Raw genomic sequence first — 18,091 nt, 5'->3', positions numbered from 1 at the left:
TGACTGGAAAGATGATACTTACATGATGCTTTAAGAGTTCCAGGTACAGTCAATGTACCTGGAATTATCCTATTTTGGTTAATGTACCAAAACATTAACATAACAGTCAATCTGAAAAGGATGAAAAATACTATGATGAATAACTTATGCTGTGTTATAAGTAAACACGCAGGGCTTCCCTGGTGGCGCAGTGGTTAAGAATCCACGTGCCAATGCAGGGAACACAAGTTCGAGCCCTGGCCCGGGAAGATCCCACATGCCACAGGGCAACTAAGCCCGTACGCCGCAACTACTGAGCCTGCGCTCCAGAGCCCGTGAGCCACAACTGCTGAGCCCGTGTGCCTCAACTACTGAAGCCCATGCGCCTAGAGCCCTGCTCCACAACAAGAGAAGCCACCGGAATGAGAAGCCCGCGCACCACAAGGAAGAGTAGCCCCCGCTCGCCGCAGCTAGAGAAAGCCCACGCACAGCAACAGAGACCCAATGCAGCCAAAAATAAATACATAAATAATTAATTTTTTTAAAAAAGTAAACACGTATACCCACTCATTCTAGTGCATTCACAAGTGTGAAGAGCACAAAATATTGATGCAAATCAAAGCATGTAAAAAAGCTGAAGGATGGCAGCAGCAATTTACCGATTTCCCAATTTATCCATTGCCTAGTATTTTCAAATGAGGTCCAGCAAAAGGGATTCATCAAGATATAATATATGAATCCTGCACTATTTACACATGGTATCCATACCACAATGTTAGCCGTAAAGATCACAAAGGCCTTGAATCCAGTAAAGCAGAACTTTTTCTGGTGGAGGGAGAGAAAAGGAACCCCCCTCCAATCCTTTGAGAATTCACTGAAAATGACAGACCCCCGCCTCCAAGAGAAATAATATACACAATGTCAAAAAATTCTACACTAGTGTAAAAATCTGGTAATACTGACTCACTTCCCTGATAAACACAATGAAATCTTCTAGTTGGGAACAGTAACACAAACATCTTTTCCTTCTCAAAAATCAGCCCCTCTGTTGGATCTGTCTTGTGAAGGTCACCAACCAATGTGAAGTCATAAAATCCAATGGGTACTTGCCGGTCTTCATGTTCTTCCACCTCAAGCAGGATTCCTTCAGAGTTGATCATCACTCTACCTCAAAACCCTTTCCACTCGCTGCTTTCTGGCCCCATGTTCTCTTGATTTTCCTCCTTTCTCAGCATCCTTTGCTGGCTTCTTCAGATTCTACAACCTCGAACTAAAGATGTCCAAGTCTTTATCCTGAGTTCTCTTCTCACTACATCTTTCCTCTCCAGGTGAGCTAGAGGTGTTCCCCAAACATTCAAGAGCCTCTATATACTGACATCCCCCAAGTGTATATACCTATCTCAAGTTTTAATGTGTCTTGAGTTCACGATATTCCTCTCAACTCCAATTACTTACAGCTAACGTCTACTTGACAACTTCATCTGGATGTGTCACTGGCATCTATCTCAAACCTAACACATCCAAGAAAACCTCATTTTCCTTTCCTGCTTCATCCCAACACACACACACACACACACACACACACACACACACACACACACACACACACACGCTTTATTCCAGTAAAATATCACCATCATCTATCTAGTTTCTAAAACCACAGGAACCTGGAGCCATTCTCAGTCCTCTCTCACCTGCCAAGTGCAACCCATCAACAGGTCCAGGGGTTCTAAGCCCACCTCCACTGCCACTACCCTAGTCCCAACTACCATCACCAGCTGCCTGGAATAAAGCCACACCTTCCTTTCCTTTCTGGTCACCTTTTCTCCAACTCGTGCCTTCCTCCCAGCCATTTTCCACATAGCAAGGAGGGTGGGGAAAGACTTTTAAATCGTTACTGAAATAACGTCACTTCCTTGCTTCCACACCTTGAATGGCTTCCCACTGTTCTTAGAATGAAATGGTTTACAAGATCCCGCATCATGCGATTCCCGCAGCCCACAGCCTGTGTGTGCGCTTCCCTCTGGGATGTTCTTCCCAAGGATGTGTTCTGATTTTCACAAGGATATCTCTCTTCTCCTTTCTTCTCATCTTTCAGGTCTTTGCCTAAGTGTCTAAGCCTTCTCTAAGTCACCCCCTCCGCGATTTTTCTCTACCACCGCACTGTTAATTTCTCTCCTACCAGCCAATACAACCTGTGCTTACTAATCCTCTAACTCGGTTAATGTCTGTACTGCCTACTAAAACTCAAGCCGCACAAGCCAGAGGCCAGGTCTGTGTAGTGACCCGCAGACCCTAGCACACAGAAGACACACCTTGGAGACACTGCAGGTTCAGATCCAGACCACCGCCATAAAGCAAATATGGCAACACAACGAGTCACACACACTGTCTGGCTTCCCAGAGCACATATAAGTTACGTTTACACTAACACTGCAGTCTACGTGTGTAACAGCATCATGTCTAGAAAAGCCACGTACACACCCTAAACGATACTTTACTGCTAAAAAGTGCTAATCATCACTTGACAACGCGGGGTTGTCACAATCTTCAATCTGTAAAAGCCGTGGTATCCGTGGAGCGCAATAAAACGAGGTCTGCCTGCATCTGAAATGGATCCGACCTCACTCACTCACACTGCTGTCACTCTTCCACAGCACCGCTTCCTGATTCTAATTCTGACTCCTTGAGCCCTACCCTCTCTAAAACTTTTCTTTAAGTCATTCCAAGCTGCTCCGTCAATTGCTATTTGAAAATGTGCTTCAATGTCTTTTTCTATAGAACTTATTTTGGGTCCATCCCACATCAATTTTCCATCTATCAAATTAAATTGATACAAACACCCAATTTCCTGGTCTTACACATAACGGTCATCATTTCAACGGTGGTCGACCCTACTGGGACCTCTCACTGACTATTACTATTTAAAATTTAGTACTGACACAGGTCACAATAGACAATCAGAGGTGACGCCTGCAACAAATGCAATGCTGACGCTACGTAAGAGCTGGATAACACAGTCTCTTTATCCTGGCCTGGTCATGTTCCCGTTCACTTTGTCATGTTCAGGATCTTCAGAAAGCAGACAGAGGTCAGTTTCTGACTACTTTGTTAATTCAAGTGTTAGGGAACAGTGCTGCTTCAAGTAGCAAAACCCAGTGATCGCTTCCAGTTATGTCTGGCATAGGAAAACTGTTGGCTTTGTAGGACTTGCCTGACTGAGTGAGACATCACTCTGGCCTTCCACAAGTCTGTCATCTACGTAGTGTGGCGTGGCCTCCACAAGCAATTCACTGTCACTCGCATATATGTTTCAAGAAAGGAGCCATTAGCACACAGCAGTTCCTGGATTACACTTCTCCAGCAAGGAGCTCTGATGAGTTCCTTAGCCTTTAGAGTAGGAAGTTTCCCAGAGGATTAGAAGCATATTCTGACACCAGTTACCAGGCCCTTTGTTTCACGTTAGAGCATGACTGCGTAAGAGAGGCTGGATAAGAATGGGCCCATTATGAAGCCCTGTCTCACTCCGCTGATGATGGGGAATGTGTCAGATGTCTCAGGCGGTGCCGGCATCTCCGACATAACCCCCTCTGGAGCAGCTCTGGGATGTGGGGAACGTCTCCGGGAAGCCCAATTTACTTAGCAGCCCTAAACCCTTGCTCATTTGTGGGCAAACAATAACGCTAAAAAGTCAAAACGTGCGAATCACAGGTACTGGCGTTTTCTGTATACATCTTCCCAATCTAGCCCACAGCACCATCTTTTGTATCACACTGCAGTCCAGAGCTCCTCTGTGATTCCGGGAAGGTGAAAATTGCCAAAAGCGCTTGGGTGCCAACTTGGAAAGACTGCCAGCGACGGACAGCAGTAAAATGCAACAGCAATTTGCCCAGCTCTTGCCATTATTTTCTGAAGAGGGTAATGAGGACGTTCCATTAAATCATCAGACCCAAATTAGGTTTTTGTGCTTGTATTTTAATTTAACAAATATGTATCGTTGTTTATCCACTCTCTCGGACAATGTCGGGACGCAAAGACATAACCCCTGCTCTCAAGGAACTTCAAGTCTCCTGGGAAAGAACAAACCAGAGAACACTGGGGACAGATGTTGCTTTTCAAGTAGCTGGAGTGTTAGTCAAGGACCACAAAAGCTTCCAGTCCTCTAGAAACTGTCCCTCCATCATCAAGTTCAGGCCACCAGCCTTCCAAAATACCCGCTCTCCACTTAAAGCCTCAATTCTATATTCTATCACCTTCTCTACAATCGTGTTCAAAAAACACTGCATCTCCCTCTCTCGCCTTTTCACTTTTCTCCTCTCAGTCTACAAAGCATAACTTTAACCTTGACCTCCCCTAGGGCTCACAGCTCTCCTCCTACTTCGCGCCGTTTTTCTCCAGGTCCTCCTCTCTGCTTTCCCATCCCTCGTCTGCGGCATCCTTCAGAGCACAAGTCTCAATCCTCCTCTCCCTTGGGCGACAGGGTGTACTTTATCACCCACTTTCAAATCTAATGTAGACACTCAAGGCCGGTTCCAGCCTCAGCCCCCAGCCAGCCCACCTCAGACTCAACGCGTGGCAACCTAAACACACGAGCGTCACGATGCCTGCACCTCACTTTCAAATGGTTCCGCGAAAATAAATATATGGAGATGGGATCGAGGCAAAGCAAACAAGGCGAAACGTTTGCGGCTGATGTGTCAGGGTGAAGGCTGCTGTTCCCTGCAGTATTCTTTCAACTCTTCTGTGGTTTGGAATTGTTCAAATTTAAAAAGTTAGGGGAAAAAAACAGGTAGGATCAGAATCAAAGACAGAAATCATGGTTCGTGCCTTTTAGGGAGTTTATTTAATTTGCCTAGCTTAAAAGTCGGCTAGGTAGATCCGCGAGTTCAATGACGGATTCATAATAAGCTCAAATGCATAATGGAAACGCAAATATTTACCGAGGGCCTCCTGAGGGGCAGCAACGTGCTAAGCGTGTACGTCGCCAACACAGCACATCACGACACCTCGTCTACGTCTGCTAATGGCACCACCATCTTCCCCGACACCCAAAGACCCCTGACTCCTTTCAAGTCCTCCACATCTAAATCTAATTCTACTGCTGTCCGCCTCTCTCCCCTCTCCACGTTGCTGGCCACCACCTGTCCCCAGCCCGGGCCCACCTGGCCTCCCACCTGGATACTGCAGCAGGAGCTCCACGCAGCCCCTGCTCCGTCCCTGTCCAGATGCTCAGCTCTAACTGGATTACACTTCCAGCTCAAAAGGGTGTCGGCTCTCCTCCAGTATCAGTAAAACACATTCAAGGCCCCCCGGTGACACTGAGGACGCACGTTTTATCCGTTGGCCCCCCCGCTCTTTCCCGTCCTTGGCCGCAGGTTGACTCCCTGCCGCCCAGCAGCACCCTCGTGCCTTTCCTCTGCGACGCCTTGGCTTGCGCTCGTCTCCCCCCACAGGTGTCCCTCACTCTTCCCACCCACTTCTCGTCTCCGCCCCTGCTCCAGACACACCCCCCGCACCCGGGTCAGAGTAGTACGTCACTCCTCTGAACCTTTAAAATATGTTATATGCATTTACTAATACCTTCCAAGTAACTTTCGCGTTTCCAAGTACGATCCAAAATCTGTACGGGTATTTCTCACCATGCTTACTAGACACTGAACTCCTTGAAGGCAGTGACTTTTCACACGTGACAGGCACTCATGGTCTGTGACAGGAACCTAACGCTAGTATCCTGTACACGAATCCCGGAAAACTGAAGTGTTGCCTCCTAAACTGTAAGCAATTTTCCCTCAAAATACCGATAACATCTTAACAGCAGTATAGTCTTATTTACTTTTTTTACTTTTTTGGAGTGGTAAAATATATCATATAAAATTTGCCATTTTTAACCATTTGAAAGTGTAAAATTCAGTGCCATTAATTACACTGACAACGTTGTGCAACGATCACCACTATCTGTTTGCAAAATTTTCATCACCCCAAACAGAAACTCTGTCCCCATTAAGAAATAACTACCCATTCTCCCCTCCCTGCCCCCCGCCTCTGGAAACCTCTCATCTTTCTGTCACTATGAATTTGCCTATTCTAGGTATTTCATGTAAGTGGAGTCATACAATATTTGTCCTTTTGTCTAGCTTATTTTCCCCAGTGTAGTGTTTTCAAGTTCATTCATGGTATACAGCATGTATCAGAACGTCATTCTACGGGACTTCCCCTGGGGGTCCCGTGGTTAAGACTCCGTGCTTCCGCTGCAGGGGGTGTGGGTCCAATCCCTGGTCAGGGAACCAAGATCCTACCTGCCATGCTGCGCGGCCAAAAAAAAAAAAAAAATCATTCTTTTTAATGGCTGAATAATGTTGCATCGTGTGTACAGACCACATTTGGTTTATCCACTCATCTGTCGACAGACACTTGGTTGACTTGGTTGTTTCCACTTTTGGGCTACTATGAGCAACTAGGAACACTGACTCGATGTTTGCCTGAGTCCCTGTTTTCAGTCCTTTTGGGACTACACCTAGGAGTAGAATGCTGGGTCATACAGTAATTTTTTTTTTTTGGCCGCGCCTCTCGGCATGCGGGACCTTAGCTCCCCGACCAGGGGTGGAACCCAGTCCCCTGCGGTGGAAGCGCGGAGTCCGAACCGCTGGACCACCAAGGAAGTCCCCCTACGGTAATTCTTTTCCACTTCATGAGAAGCAGCAGCAGTACAGTTTTACAATCCACACACGTGGTCATTAGGTAAAGCACAACCACCACAAGAGTTCCTAGTCATCTAAGAAACAATTCACTTTTAGGCAGATTTCCTTCCTTCCTACCCACTCGGGCCCCAGGTGATGATCTAATTTCAGGAACCTGACCCTGGTTTGGGTGCCACTTTGATTTGTTGACACTCCAGTCTCCCAGTTCTCACTATTTTTCCACACTACCTTTTGCACACAAAGGGAAGCACACTGTAGTAGTAACTCTCCAAATGACAATTATGATGATACTAAACATCATTCAGATGTTGGAAGTCACACTGATATCCTTAAGGCATTAGCAGATAAATGAAAGATACATAAAAGGAAGGATATTTTTCAGCAGGTAAGATGATACAGGGTTTTGTACAGGATGACTTCTGTTGAACCCACTTCTTAAACCCAAACAAGCATACAAAACATGCTAAACTTGGACGAGATGTATAGGCCTTTACTGTTGTGAGAAAAGGATCATCTCTTTTCACTCCAAGGTTAGCAGCCTGGGATTTCTAAACTGACATCTCATGATTATTACCACCAATGCCAGGAGGTTTTATAAAACCACAAAATACGACAATGTAAATTCACACAAACGATCTGTGCTAACTTGGAGCATCTCTGTGCAAGGGGCAGGATCAGAAGAGGTCATGAGGGGGATCCTTCCACTTTTTACTCCACAACTTCTGCATTTCAGCTTTTCAAAAACACACATTCTTATACCATAATTGTCTAATGACCTAAAATTGTATTTAAAATACAAGCAATAAAAAGCAATGTTAGGAAAAAAGATGAGCTATTAAAAAGGAGCTAAATGGGCAGTTCCAACAATGTCACCATCTAACACAATCAGAAAACTCTAATCTCATTTGAACTTTACAATGCTATGAGGTAGGCCAGCCAGGGATTCAGCCCTTTTAGTAAATGAGGAAAAGAAGGTTGAGAAAAAGCTTCTTAGACAACTGCTTGACATTTTTTTTTAATGCTCTTCATGTGAGCCTTCCTTTACATCATCTTCAAAAATGGGCGATTTAGCTGTAAAACTTTAAAACCAACTATATCTGATTACATTCTAGTTCTCCCCCCAAAATAGAAAGCATTGACTTAGTTAGGTTTATATATTTAGGAAACAGAAAAATAATGGTCAAAATGTAATCAAGTCATATAAAAGGAAATCTTACTTTTATTATTCTCCACCATGCTTGAAGTGTTTAATGACTTCTCGAAGACACTTTGTCCTAAATAGAACCCCCTCCCAATCTTAATTTTTAGGTTTCGAGGCACTAAGTGAGCATTTACTCATAATTCCAATATATCTATTAAGTGAAATCTGAAGTTTAAAGGACTTGGGCAAAATGTGTCATTTATTATGTGCAGACATACTGCCTACAGACATTTATGGCTACAGGTTAGTTACATAGCTATAACTAGTCAATTAAGCAAGCTTGAGCCCCAGGCTATAAATAATAGATACAAAACTGACTGTAGTGGCCCAGAGTTCACCAGCTATCTAAAAGGCATAATTTTACAATCCAATGCTGTAGGAAATCATTACAGTAATTAAGACAGCATTTTTTCCTAAATGATTAAGAGCCAAAATGCAGGGAAAAAAGCCTAACAACCAAAAGCATGGCACATGAGTTGAGAGACTATTACATCTGTACATATAAATATAACCAAACAGTCCAGAGATACCAAGGAATGTGACTTAAATGGCAATACACAGCAACTTTTAAAATTCACTTAAAATACTTCTGACCTCGTCATTGAGTATGTTCTACATTTTGTTCTAAAAAAATCTACTCGACATAATATAAAACACTGAGGATTTAACTTGATGTGCTCATACATTATAACTTTTTTAGAAATTGCATTTCACACAAGTTTTGAAGTTCAGTAACTTCCAATTCAAATATTTTTGCCAAGTGCTAAAAATTACTGAACACATCCAGTACACCTTCAGGAGAAGGCACTCTCCCATTGATTTGCAACAATCAATGGTTTAATTGAGAGGTTCCTATGTGTCCACTGCTGTATTTTAATAAAGTAATGTGTTTAAATTTAAAACCACACACTGAATACTGACTGAAGAAAGGCGGTTCTACAAAAGCTTAGTGTATAAAACACATTAATTGAAAGCTAATTATTTAACTCATTCAAAATATAATTTACAACTGGTGAAGTTACAACTTCATAAGAACCAAGCTTTCGTGTGGAATAACATTAAGTATAAAAAAAATGCATACATTCAATAGATCACTTAATTCACACATTTTAATTGGAAGCTAACTTCAGAAAGTATCCGCAAATTATCCATTTCCATCTGAAACAATGTACATTAAAACAGTAAATAATTCCATCCTATAAGGTACCAACACAAAACACAAAACCAAACTCATCTAAGTTAGCTGAATATCAGGGTTACTGCATAACATTCTGTCAGTAACACTAGTAAGCCAACCAAAAGTAGAATTTGCAGTTCATATTACTTAAGCAGCCCTACTGAAGAATGTCTTCAGAAAATAAAGCAGTTTTTACTTTTAAAGGTCTACATAACACACGCAAAATTTCTCTCGCAAAATAAAAATGCCTGGTGTTCTCTCTGAAATCAGAGATATTTTTTCAAAATGTTTTAAGTATGTCGAAGTTTGTCTGTCCCCGCCACCCAATATATCCATCCAGTTCGGTGCTTCGCCTGACCCACAGGTGATGTTCAGAGGTTTCACCTTGAAGGGGTAATTAGGAGGGTTTTCCAAGGATAAGAAGTTCTACATGTTCAGCAGCACAAATCTCTCACATGTGAACTCAGCTAAAATGGTATGAAGTAAAAGTGTATTTATCCGATTTTTTAAAAAGTGATTAATTCCATGAAAACCTTCCAATTGTTTACAATTTTAAATTTCATTGCACTTACGAGAAAGCCATTTATGCCTTGATACGTGTTACAGGTTTTGAAACCATGCTTTAAAAACTTGATAACTTGACCAGCTAAAGCTGTCTGAACTCACAAGAGACACACGGAAGAGACGTCATACCAGACAGGGGCAATAAGTACACAGCGCGGATCTACCACGGGGAAAGCCCATGGATACAACACAACCAAGGGAAGCGCCAGGCCTCCGTCGGAAAAACGATGCCACTAAAATGAAAAACGAAACCATCCCAGCCCTAAGCCTGACCCATTTCTCCACTGTTCAGGACAACAGTCTGAAAAGATTCTTAACAGCCATGAGAGAAATCCTCCAGAACGATTAACTGGTTACAAACTACAGTTTAAGAGCATTTCAAACTCAAAATGACTTAATTTCCTTACAAAACGGGGACAACGCTTTACTAAAGAACATCCCACACCTGACCAACGTGAAGAACGTGTTACCGAAATGGCAGTATGAAAGCTTCCATTTACTCCATTAACCATAGTTTAGAAAGTACAGTGTTCATAAGCAAAATATTTCATTTCGCTTTTCAATATCGCTGACTATTTCCACAGGCTCCCTTTAAATGCTGTGTAAAGCCACTGAGTATTTTCTTGTGGGTAACAAATTCTTCCTCTACCTCTACAAGTTTAGGACGCTTCTGAAATCTCACATCCCATTCCAATAACAATCCTGAGAACTGAGAATTAGATTAACTGTTATACTTAATTTTTAAACTATGGGAGTAATAGAATGGAACAATTAATCTCTCTCAAATGGCTCTGTTGTGATATAAGTCCCTCCTCACTTCACTGTTGATTTAGTAAAATCATCCAGTCTTCCACCTTGACTGAACAGTAACCAAATGGCTATTTTAAATAAAATCAAGTCATCACCAAATCCTTCAAAAGCTGGTATCAAATTGTTTTGAAACTGAAACACACTTTATGTATACAGTCTGAGTAAAGCAATTTCGAGGAAAAATATCCCCATGGAAGAGTTTAAATCTATACAATAATTTAAAGCAAAACCTTTTTATCAAAGCCACAAATTATGCCCTGAATAGCTCTGCCCAAAGTCCAACAAAATTTATAGAAGTTTCAGGATCCAGTGCTTGATTTAACTCTATGCTCTACCAGCTTAGTAGAGAGCATGAATAACAGACTAAGACAGCAAAGCAATTTTCTAAACTAAAATGTACCTAAGCATCTAAAAGGTTTTACATCATCCTTAATGACCTATCAAAGATCCCTGACCAGGCGATCATACATCTTTGAATTCACTTTACACATACGTACAAGGGTCCACTCCAAATAAATCCACCACCTCTCTTCGACGTGAGACTACATGGTCAGACGCTCATCAAAACGTTATACTCAGGTTATTCAATTTCAGCTGTTAACTTGATGTCAGCACCCAAACAAGCATTAACCAACGAACAGAAGCAAAAGTTTATAATGACAAGAAGAAAAAACCTAAAAGTTTAAACAGAAAAAAAGAAAAAAAATGTAAACGGAGCTCACCTGCAGTTGGGTGGAGGGTCTAAAGTGATGTCCGCCAGCTCCTTCTGAATCCTGGAGACAGGAAGCGAGGGGGGGAGAGAGAATCAGGAGTGGGCGGCCGCCCCGCAGGGCAGACAAACCCCCCCGCCACGCGCCGCGGCCCGAGCTGCCGGGGAGCAGGACCTGCACCCCGCGAGGAAAGAACCGGCCCCACCCGGGCGGGAGCCCCGGCCTCCGTCCCCTCCACCGCCCTGGGTTCGAATCCCGCCTCATGCACTACGGCAGGGCTATTTCTCACCAATTTCCACTTAGGAAATCGTTTTGAAGCTCCTCACTCGCAGCTAGTTTCCGGAATTGTATCACAATATGTTTGGCGGGGGGGGGGGGGGGGGAGCACGTCCCCACCTCCACCCCGGAGCCCGCGGTCGCCCCCCAACCCAGCACCTCGGGTTCCCTCCCCCCACAGAGCGCCCCCCCCAGGCCGCCCGCGTCCCCGGGGACGAAGCCAACATGGCCGCTCCCGGCGAGGCCCCGCGGGCGCTGGCTGACCAGCCGCCGCCGTCGGGCTGGGGGCGGCGCGGGCCGCACGGCGGACCCCGGTGGGCCGCCCCGCCCCCGCCGGCGGCCCCGCCCCCCTGCCCGAGCGCTCGCCGGCCGCGGACGAAGCCTCGGGCCAGGCTGGGGATCCCACAGCTCGCCCGCCGCCTCCCGCCGGGACACCCCGGCCCGCGGCCCGCACAGGTGCACCGGCCGCCCGCACCGCCCGCCCTCTCGGCTCACCTGCCCGGCCCTGCTCTAGCCCGGACACCCTCTCACTTCTCTTGGGCCTGCACCCCACACCGGCTCAGAACCGGGGACCCCCACCCAGTTTCCCATCTCCGCAGCGGCCTGCGACTCCACAAAGAGCCCATCCCCCACCCCCAGGCCGACGCCACCCGGCAGTTCACACCGAGCCATGGCCTTTGTCTTCAGCTTACCTAGGCGCTTCGAACATCAATTCCTACGACAAAGTTTGAGGCCTTTAAGCCTTCTCCACCTTCTAAACGGAGCCTTCTATTTTTATAACCTTTCCTGCTCCTATCATATGAAGCCCTAAAGGGCTTCGTTACAACTTAAAAATCTCACTGAGGCAGCACAGTAGTAAAAAACTAACACACACACACACACATACATACATACATACATACAACCGCAATGGATGCTTTTCTCTTCCCAGAGGTTTTCTGAAGGTAGAAAGACAGGCTGGCTAGGTGCAATGGGGAATACAGGTTTTAGAAGACACTGTTCTGTCCATTTACAAGTAAAGAGAAATTTACTTCTGATTGGGGTGCTGATTAGGGAAGTTCTTTCAACTTTCCTATTGAAGGATATTTCCTGTCCCCTACGAGTTCTGGTGAACTTTACAAAGGGCTTTGCTCACTATCTCTGATACCTACTTAGCTGTGCCCTGCTCAATTCTATTGCTATCAATTATCAGTTCAGTTCGGAGACCTTGGCATTCCCGCTGTTTGACTCATTATTGCGTGTCAGACTAAAAGTTTGGAACCCTGGCTTCCTGATTCTTCACCTGCATCTACTAGAATGACTGTATATGTTAAGACCTATGTACACGGGCCAAAATAACCTCCCCCTGAGCACAACTTTTATAAAAACACACACTGACTTCACTTCTCCTTGTCAACAACCTCTCCTATAAAATATTCACTGAAAAGGTAGCTGCTTCTTTAATACCTAAAAAGTATAATGCCAGACAGCTTTGTCCACTTCATCTCTACAACCAACACCCGCACCATTTCTAGAGTACTGGTAAAAGATTCATAAGAGTAACCCACACATATGCTCCAGAGTCATTCTTGTCCAGACCACCCTTGATGGGGGCTTTTCCCTTACGCGTGGACTCAAAACCAACATGCCGTTTCCAACATGCAGTTAAGTAACCTTCCATCTGCCAATTCAGGTTTCTCTTTCATTCTATCTCCTGGTGTATGTGCCTTTTCCAATTCTATGGGCAACACCTACCTTCCAAATCAACCCATTTCCCAGAGCAGCATCTGCAGGGTCCCACTACCATCACTTTTCCCCTTATTCTTTTCTGGATACAGTGTCCCTCTCCACTTTTTTACCTTTACCATTAACCATAGCCCTGCTCTGCACTAACAGCCACTCTCTCAGCAAGATTCCCACGGAGCTAAAGCTGATGTTAACTTTATACATAAAACTACCGTTGGTAGCTTCCCACCTTTCATTTGTTTTACACCCACCATCTCTTTCTCAAGCATTTCCAAATGAGTTTTTAACCTCCTTAGCGTGTATGGACGAATTGTGTCTAATGAAAAAAATCCCCTCTGTAATTTGCTGACACAAAGCAGGCTATTTTATATTTGATGCCTGTGCCTTTATCCCCAAATATATTCATGTACACCAGGGATATGCAGCAAAATATGAAAATACTAATGACCTAAAGCACATATTCTACCTTTATTTTAGGTCAGGCCAAAAGCTGCCCCAGCTTGGACGAGGGAGCCCAGAAGCTGGGGCGAGGCGGTGGCGGTGGGGGGGTGACTAAGGAAAGCCCCATCCAAAGTGAGCAGGGTAGAAGCCAAAATTCTGGGGGAACACCAGCACAGGGCTAATCAAGGAGAGCCAGTCAGGACTCCTGGGAAGCTGAGATGCAATCAAACTAACCCTCTGAAAATGAGAACAATCTTGCCAAGACATCTTGCCACTTAACTCTACACCTCTACGCTGTTTACAATAAGCTGAAGTCATTCCTTCTTCCTCCTATGGTCAGGTCACCAAAGCACTTTACCAACTTTCCAAATTTCAAGTCAGGGAGAATGACAGGACAAACTTTCAAACTCTGAGAGTTTTGGCTCACTACTCAGTGGAAAGATCTAAAGCCTCATGTTCCATTTTATTTTACATTCTTTAAGACAGATCTCTCTCTCTAACCTACCATTTGGGTTCCTTACTATCTTTCTGGTTTGCCACTTTAAAGTTTAATGACTGTACACCTGACAGCAGAAGGATTTATGAAAAGGTATGAGAGTTCCCAGGAATCTGCTAGAGATTACTTAAGGGTCATGGGATCAGAGGATACTGCTACTGAAAAAAGATGAAGGTAAAAAGTAGCTTCTTCCAGAGACGTAAGAGGAAGAGAAGAAAGATAAAGAGCCTCTGCTTGAATTCATCTTGAAAACAAAAACCAAAAAACAACTGTACAGCCAAAGAGAAGAGAAAATAGCACGAAAAAAATCTGAGTTCCCCTGAAATTTGGTAAACTGAAGTTCTGAAAGAGAACAACGAAGAATCCCCAAAATAGCCTAAATAACCATTGTACATCATTTATTGATTCATCCACTTGCCTCAACTCTCTAAATCAGAAACATCTCTTTAAATTCCATCCGAAAACATCTATCTCCACCTATTACATGTTTCACTCTGCTAATGTGAGTTATTCCTTATGCAATTTGTGATGAAAGCTCTATTCAAAACAGATCATATGTGCAACAGGTGAGAAGGAAGTAAGACGGTAACAGAATTCGCTGTGATAGAGGTGTCCAGGCAGGTATTAGTAATTAAGTGGGATGCCAGCCTCGGGGAGGGTCACAGATTAGTGATTATAATAGGACAAGTCATCTGAAATCAGATTTGGGGGTCACTAATAATACTAACAAGGATTCTTACAAACTGCAGCAAGATATGGGAAAGGCAAGCCACAACAGCTGCATGTGGACCATGATTAAAAGAGAAAACAGAAGAAGCCAACAGAGAAAAACCATTAGGGCTTCCAAGGCCCTCTTTTTCCTTTTTAAAAACACATAACCCATGGGGAGCGTTTAAGCTACCCTCCTTGGAGGCAGACCAAATGCAGCAAGAGGCAGTCCGTTCGGGAAATAGGAAGCCTGCTGGGGTTGGGGGGTGGGGTACGGTACCTCTTGGCGCTGGTGGAGAGGAGTTTGGAGTTTTTGCTCATGCTGACTTTACTCTCCTTCTTCTTGGGGGTGTTTGTTTCTTTCTCGGTTTGCTGGTTGGAGGACGAAGATGAGGAGGAGCTGGTGCTGGCCCTCGAATCGTCATCCGACATAGCGAACCCCCCACCCCACCCCGAAAACAGCCCCTGCAGGGGGAGGGAAACAAAACAGAAAAACACAAACCATGCAGCCAGTGTACAGAAGGAACTCGGGCGCTGTCAGGAGGGCTTTGGCCCGGGGTGCACCCGGCCGCCCACCACCCTCCACTCGCTTTCCAAAGTCTTCAGGCCCTTCACGGCTTTTGCGAATCGGACGCTGCTTGTTTATCTCTGGCCCCAAGTGGGGGACGCGGTGGGAAAACGGTCGGGGGCGCACCGAGCAGCCCCTCCCTCGCCCCCCGGGGCTCCCCTCGGGGCAGGGAGGGGAGCAGCCGGCCGGGCGGGGGCGCGGGGCGCCCGGCCGGAGCGGGCAGGGAAGGTCCCGGCGGCCGGCCGGCCGGCCTCGGGCTGTTTTTTCGGCGGCTTTCCGGGGGTCGCGGGGGACCGGGGGGCCGGGAGCGGAGTTTGGCGAGGTCGGGAAGAGAGGAGGGCGGAGAGGAAGCCGAAAGGGGGGGGGGGGGGGGACGGAGACGGGGAGCGGGTGCCCGGGTGGGGGAAGGGAGAGGCCAGCGGGGGGGCCGAGGCGGCGAGGCCCGAGGCCCCCGCCGCGCCCCGACGCCCCTCCGCCGTCCGGCTCGGGGCTGCGCGGCCGGGGCGGGGGTCCCGAGCACACGCCCGATGGGCACCCCCGGTGGGGGGGGGCGGGGGGACTCGGCCTCCTCGGCGGAGGAATAACAATGAGCCCGTCCGCCCCGGAGGGGTTAATCCCCGCGGGCCCCCGCCCCGGGGGAAAACGGGGCTCCCCCGCCTCCCCTCCCCCGCTCCCGGCCCCCTCGGCGGCCAGCGGGGGGCTCCCGGGGCCGCGCTGACAGTTCGAGCCTCGGCGCCCCCCCGCCCCCGACGCGGGCTGCCCCCGCACCCCACGCGGCCCGGGGGTCCCTGCCCATCCCCCGCGGGCGGGCCCGGCCCCTCTCCGGCCCCCCGGCCCCGTGCCCGGCGGCGAGGGGTGTCCCCGAGGCCCGGCGGCGCGGCCGGGGGGCGGCGGGCGGCGGGGGGGGATCCCCGTACCTCTCTTTGTGTCTGGCTGCTCCGTGCCGCCGCGGCGGCTGCTGCTGCGGCTGCGGCTGGGCCTGGCCACTCGTGTCTCTCTCTCGCTGGGAGAGAAGCGGAAGTGCAGCAACAGCAACTATTAAACAGGCAATGGCTTCCCCCAGCCACACACGCTCGCACTCCTCCTCCTCCTCCTCCTCCTCCTCCCGCCCCTCCCCCACCGGCCCGGTCCCACCCACCCGCGCTCCCCGCCCCCTGGACACCTCCGGGGGGTCGCGAGCCGCGCTCGGGGGGCCCCGGGGCAGCCCGGCGCCGTCACCACCCGGGACGCCGAGCCAGGGGGCGAGGGCTGTGAATTTCCTCTCAAGTGGTCTGGGGACCCCCGGCTCCTGGGCTGGAGCGGGGAAGCCGTTCCGAGACGGGGTGGGGGGGTGGGGGGGGGCGGGGGGGCGCCGGGAACTGTATGGAATAGAGCAATCACGAGAGGCAGTTCTTCCCAAAAGGGCTTCTGGAAGGGGCGGGGATGGCAAATTGGTTAAAAAAAAAAAAGGTAATCTGGTGGCCAGGACTTTGGACTAGAGAATGCCCGGGAACTCCTAAAAAAGTGATCAGCTTGAGGGGGAAATTAGAAATCCTGCAACAGGGTTTCCTGTGGGCTGAGCCTGGCTTCTCCCTTTGGCGATTTACCTTCCAGGAGCAGAGGTCGGTTTAGGCACGCCTGTGAGAAAATCCCAAGACAGGAGTTTTCTGCTCAGGCACGTGCAATTTTACGATTGTGGATTCTTCCAGTCACTTTTTATAGAAAGAGGTGGTGTTTTATAAAAGGGATACAAAGGATTTCGTGACAGGTAAAACCAACCGACGTGTGACAGCCTCACAAATGCGAGAAATCAATGGGAATAAACCCTATACTACTGAAGGAGACTGGATTTAGAATTTTTGGTGTCGGATATTGGATTAAAGTTTGGGGGCCTGCTGTACCTTCTGCAGCGGCGATATAAATGCTATTCAAATAATCATAATGTTTCTATAATAGTCCTTCTAATTCTTCTGAATTGTTCCTTATTTAGTATTTTTACGAAGATTGATTTTTTTAAGATTAAGCCATCAAATTACAATTTAGTTTCTCACTTACCGGTCGTTTCAGTTGAAGGAAATTGAAGAGATAGGTGCGGTGTCACACGTACTAGGTCTGGTGCTTTCAGCAACTGTCCAGTCAGATTTCCATGGGCCACTCTAAATTGTCTCATTCAAATTGCCATCCTTTTCCATGGCAACAGTGTGGCTTCAGTTACCACAGAACAACACAAGCTATAAAGCCCGTGGCATATCCACTAAGCAGGAAAATGAGCATTCTTACTACCACCCACCTCAACCCCTTCCAGCCCTCAACAGGAAACTCCAACTTTATTAGGACTCAAAGTAATTGTGCAGACTTCTTGCTTAATCCTTACCAGGAAAGCTGTATCTACCAAGAACTGTCGTAGAATCAAGGGGTCCAAAAGCTGAGAAAAACCCGTGTAGGTCATCGTTTCAGCCTCCTACCTTGGAGCAGTCCCTCGGTCACTCGAATGCCTAGAAATTTTGAAAAGATCCCAGGCGTGTGTTTGGTTTCAGGAGTCTTGGTAGAGGATATAAAAATAATAACATTCTCTGCTGTATGTTATTTGAAAACAACGCCCCCAAATCTCCTTAAAACCAGGTTGTATACTTTTTGTACTTCTGATGAAAAAAAACATATAAATTCGAGAGAAAACAATGAGCAAACATGAAACAAACTCAGTTGGGATGAAAAAAATAATCTGAAGACAGTTATTAAAATTGAGACTTCCTCTTACG

The 18,091-nt window shown here is 46.8% G+C and overlaps 1 protein-coding gene across 2 annotated transcripts in view; it reads right to left on the bottom strand.

The window, feature by feature from the left end:
* The window catches only part of UBE2E1 (ubiquitin conjugating enzyme E2 E1), a 74,743-nt gene extending 58,301 nt beyond the window's left edge, over positions 1-16,442 (bottom strand). Inside the window, exons 1-3 of one of the 2 annotated variants that reach the window (XM_082392826.1) lie at positions 16,271-16,442; positions 15,066-15,250; positions 11,152-11,202 (exon numbers count right to left, since the gene is read on the bottom strand). In XM_082392826.1, coding sequence (XP_082248952.1) covers positions 11,152-11,202; positions 15,066-15,217 — 203 coding nt within the window. In that variant the 5' untranslated portion in view covers positions 15,218-15,250; positions 16,271-16,442. The remainder of the gene's footprint in view (positions 1-11,151; positions 11,203-15,065; positions 15,251-16,270) is intronic. The other variant, XM_082392827.1, reaches the window with a different exon arrangement.
* Positions 16,443-18,091: the final 1,649 nt, after the last annotated feature.

This window comes from Balaenoptera borealis, assembly GCF_965194805.1.
Source record: "Balaenoptera borealis genome assembly, chromosome: 5".
NCBI lineage: Eukaryota > Metazoa > Chordata > Mammalia > Artiodactyla > Balaenopteridae > Balaenoptera > Balaenoptera borealis.
Note: the sequence above shows the minus strand (reverse complement) of the source record. Positions and strands in the feature narration are given on the sequence as shown.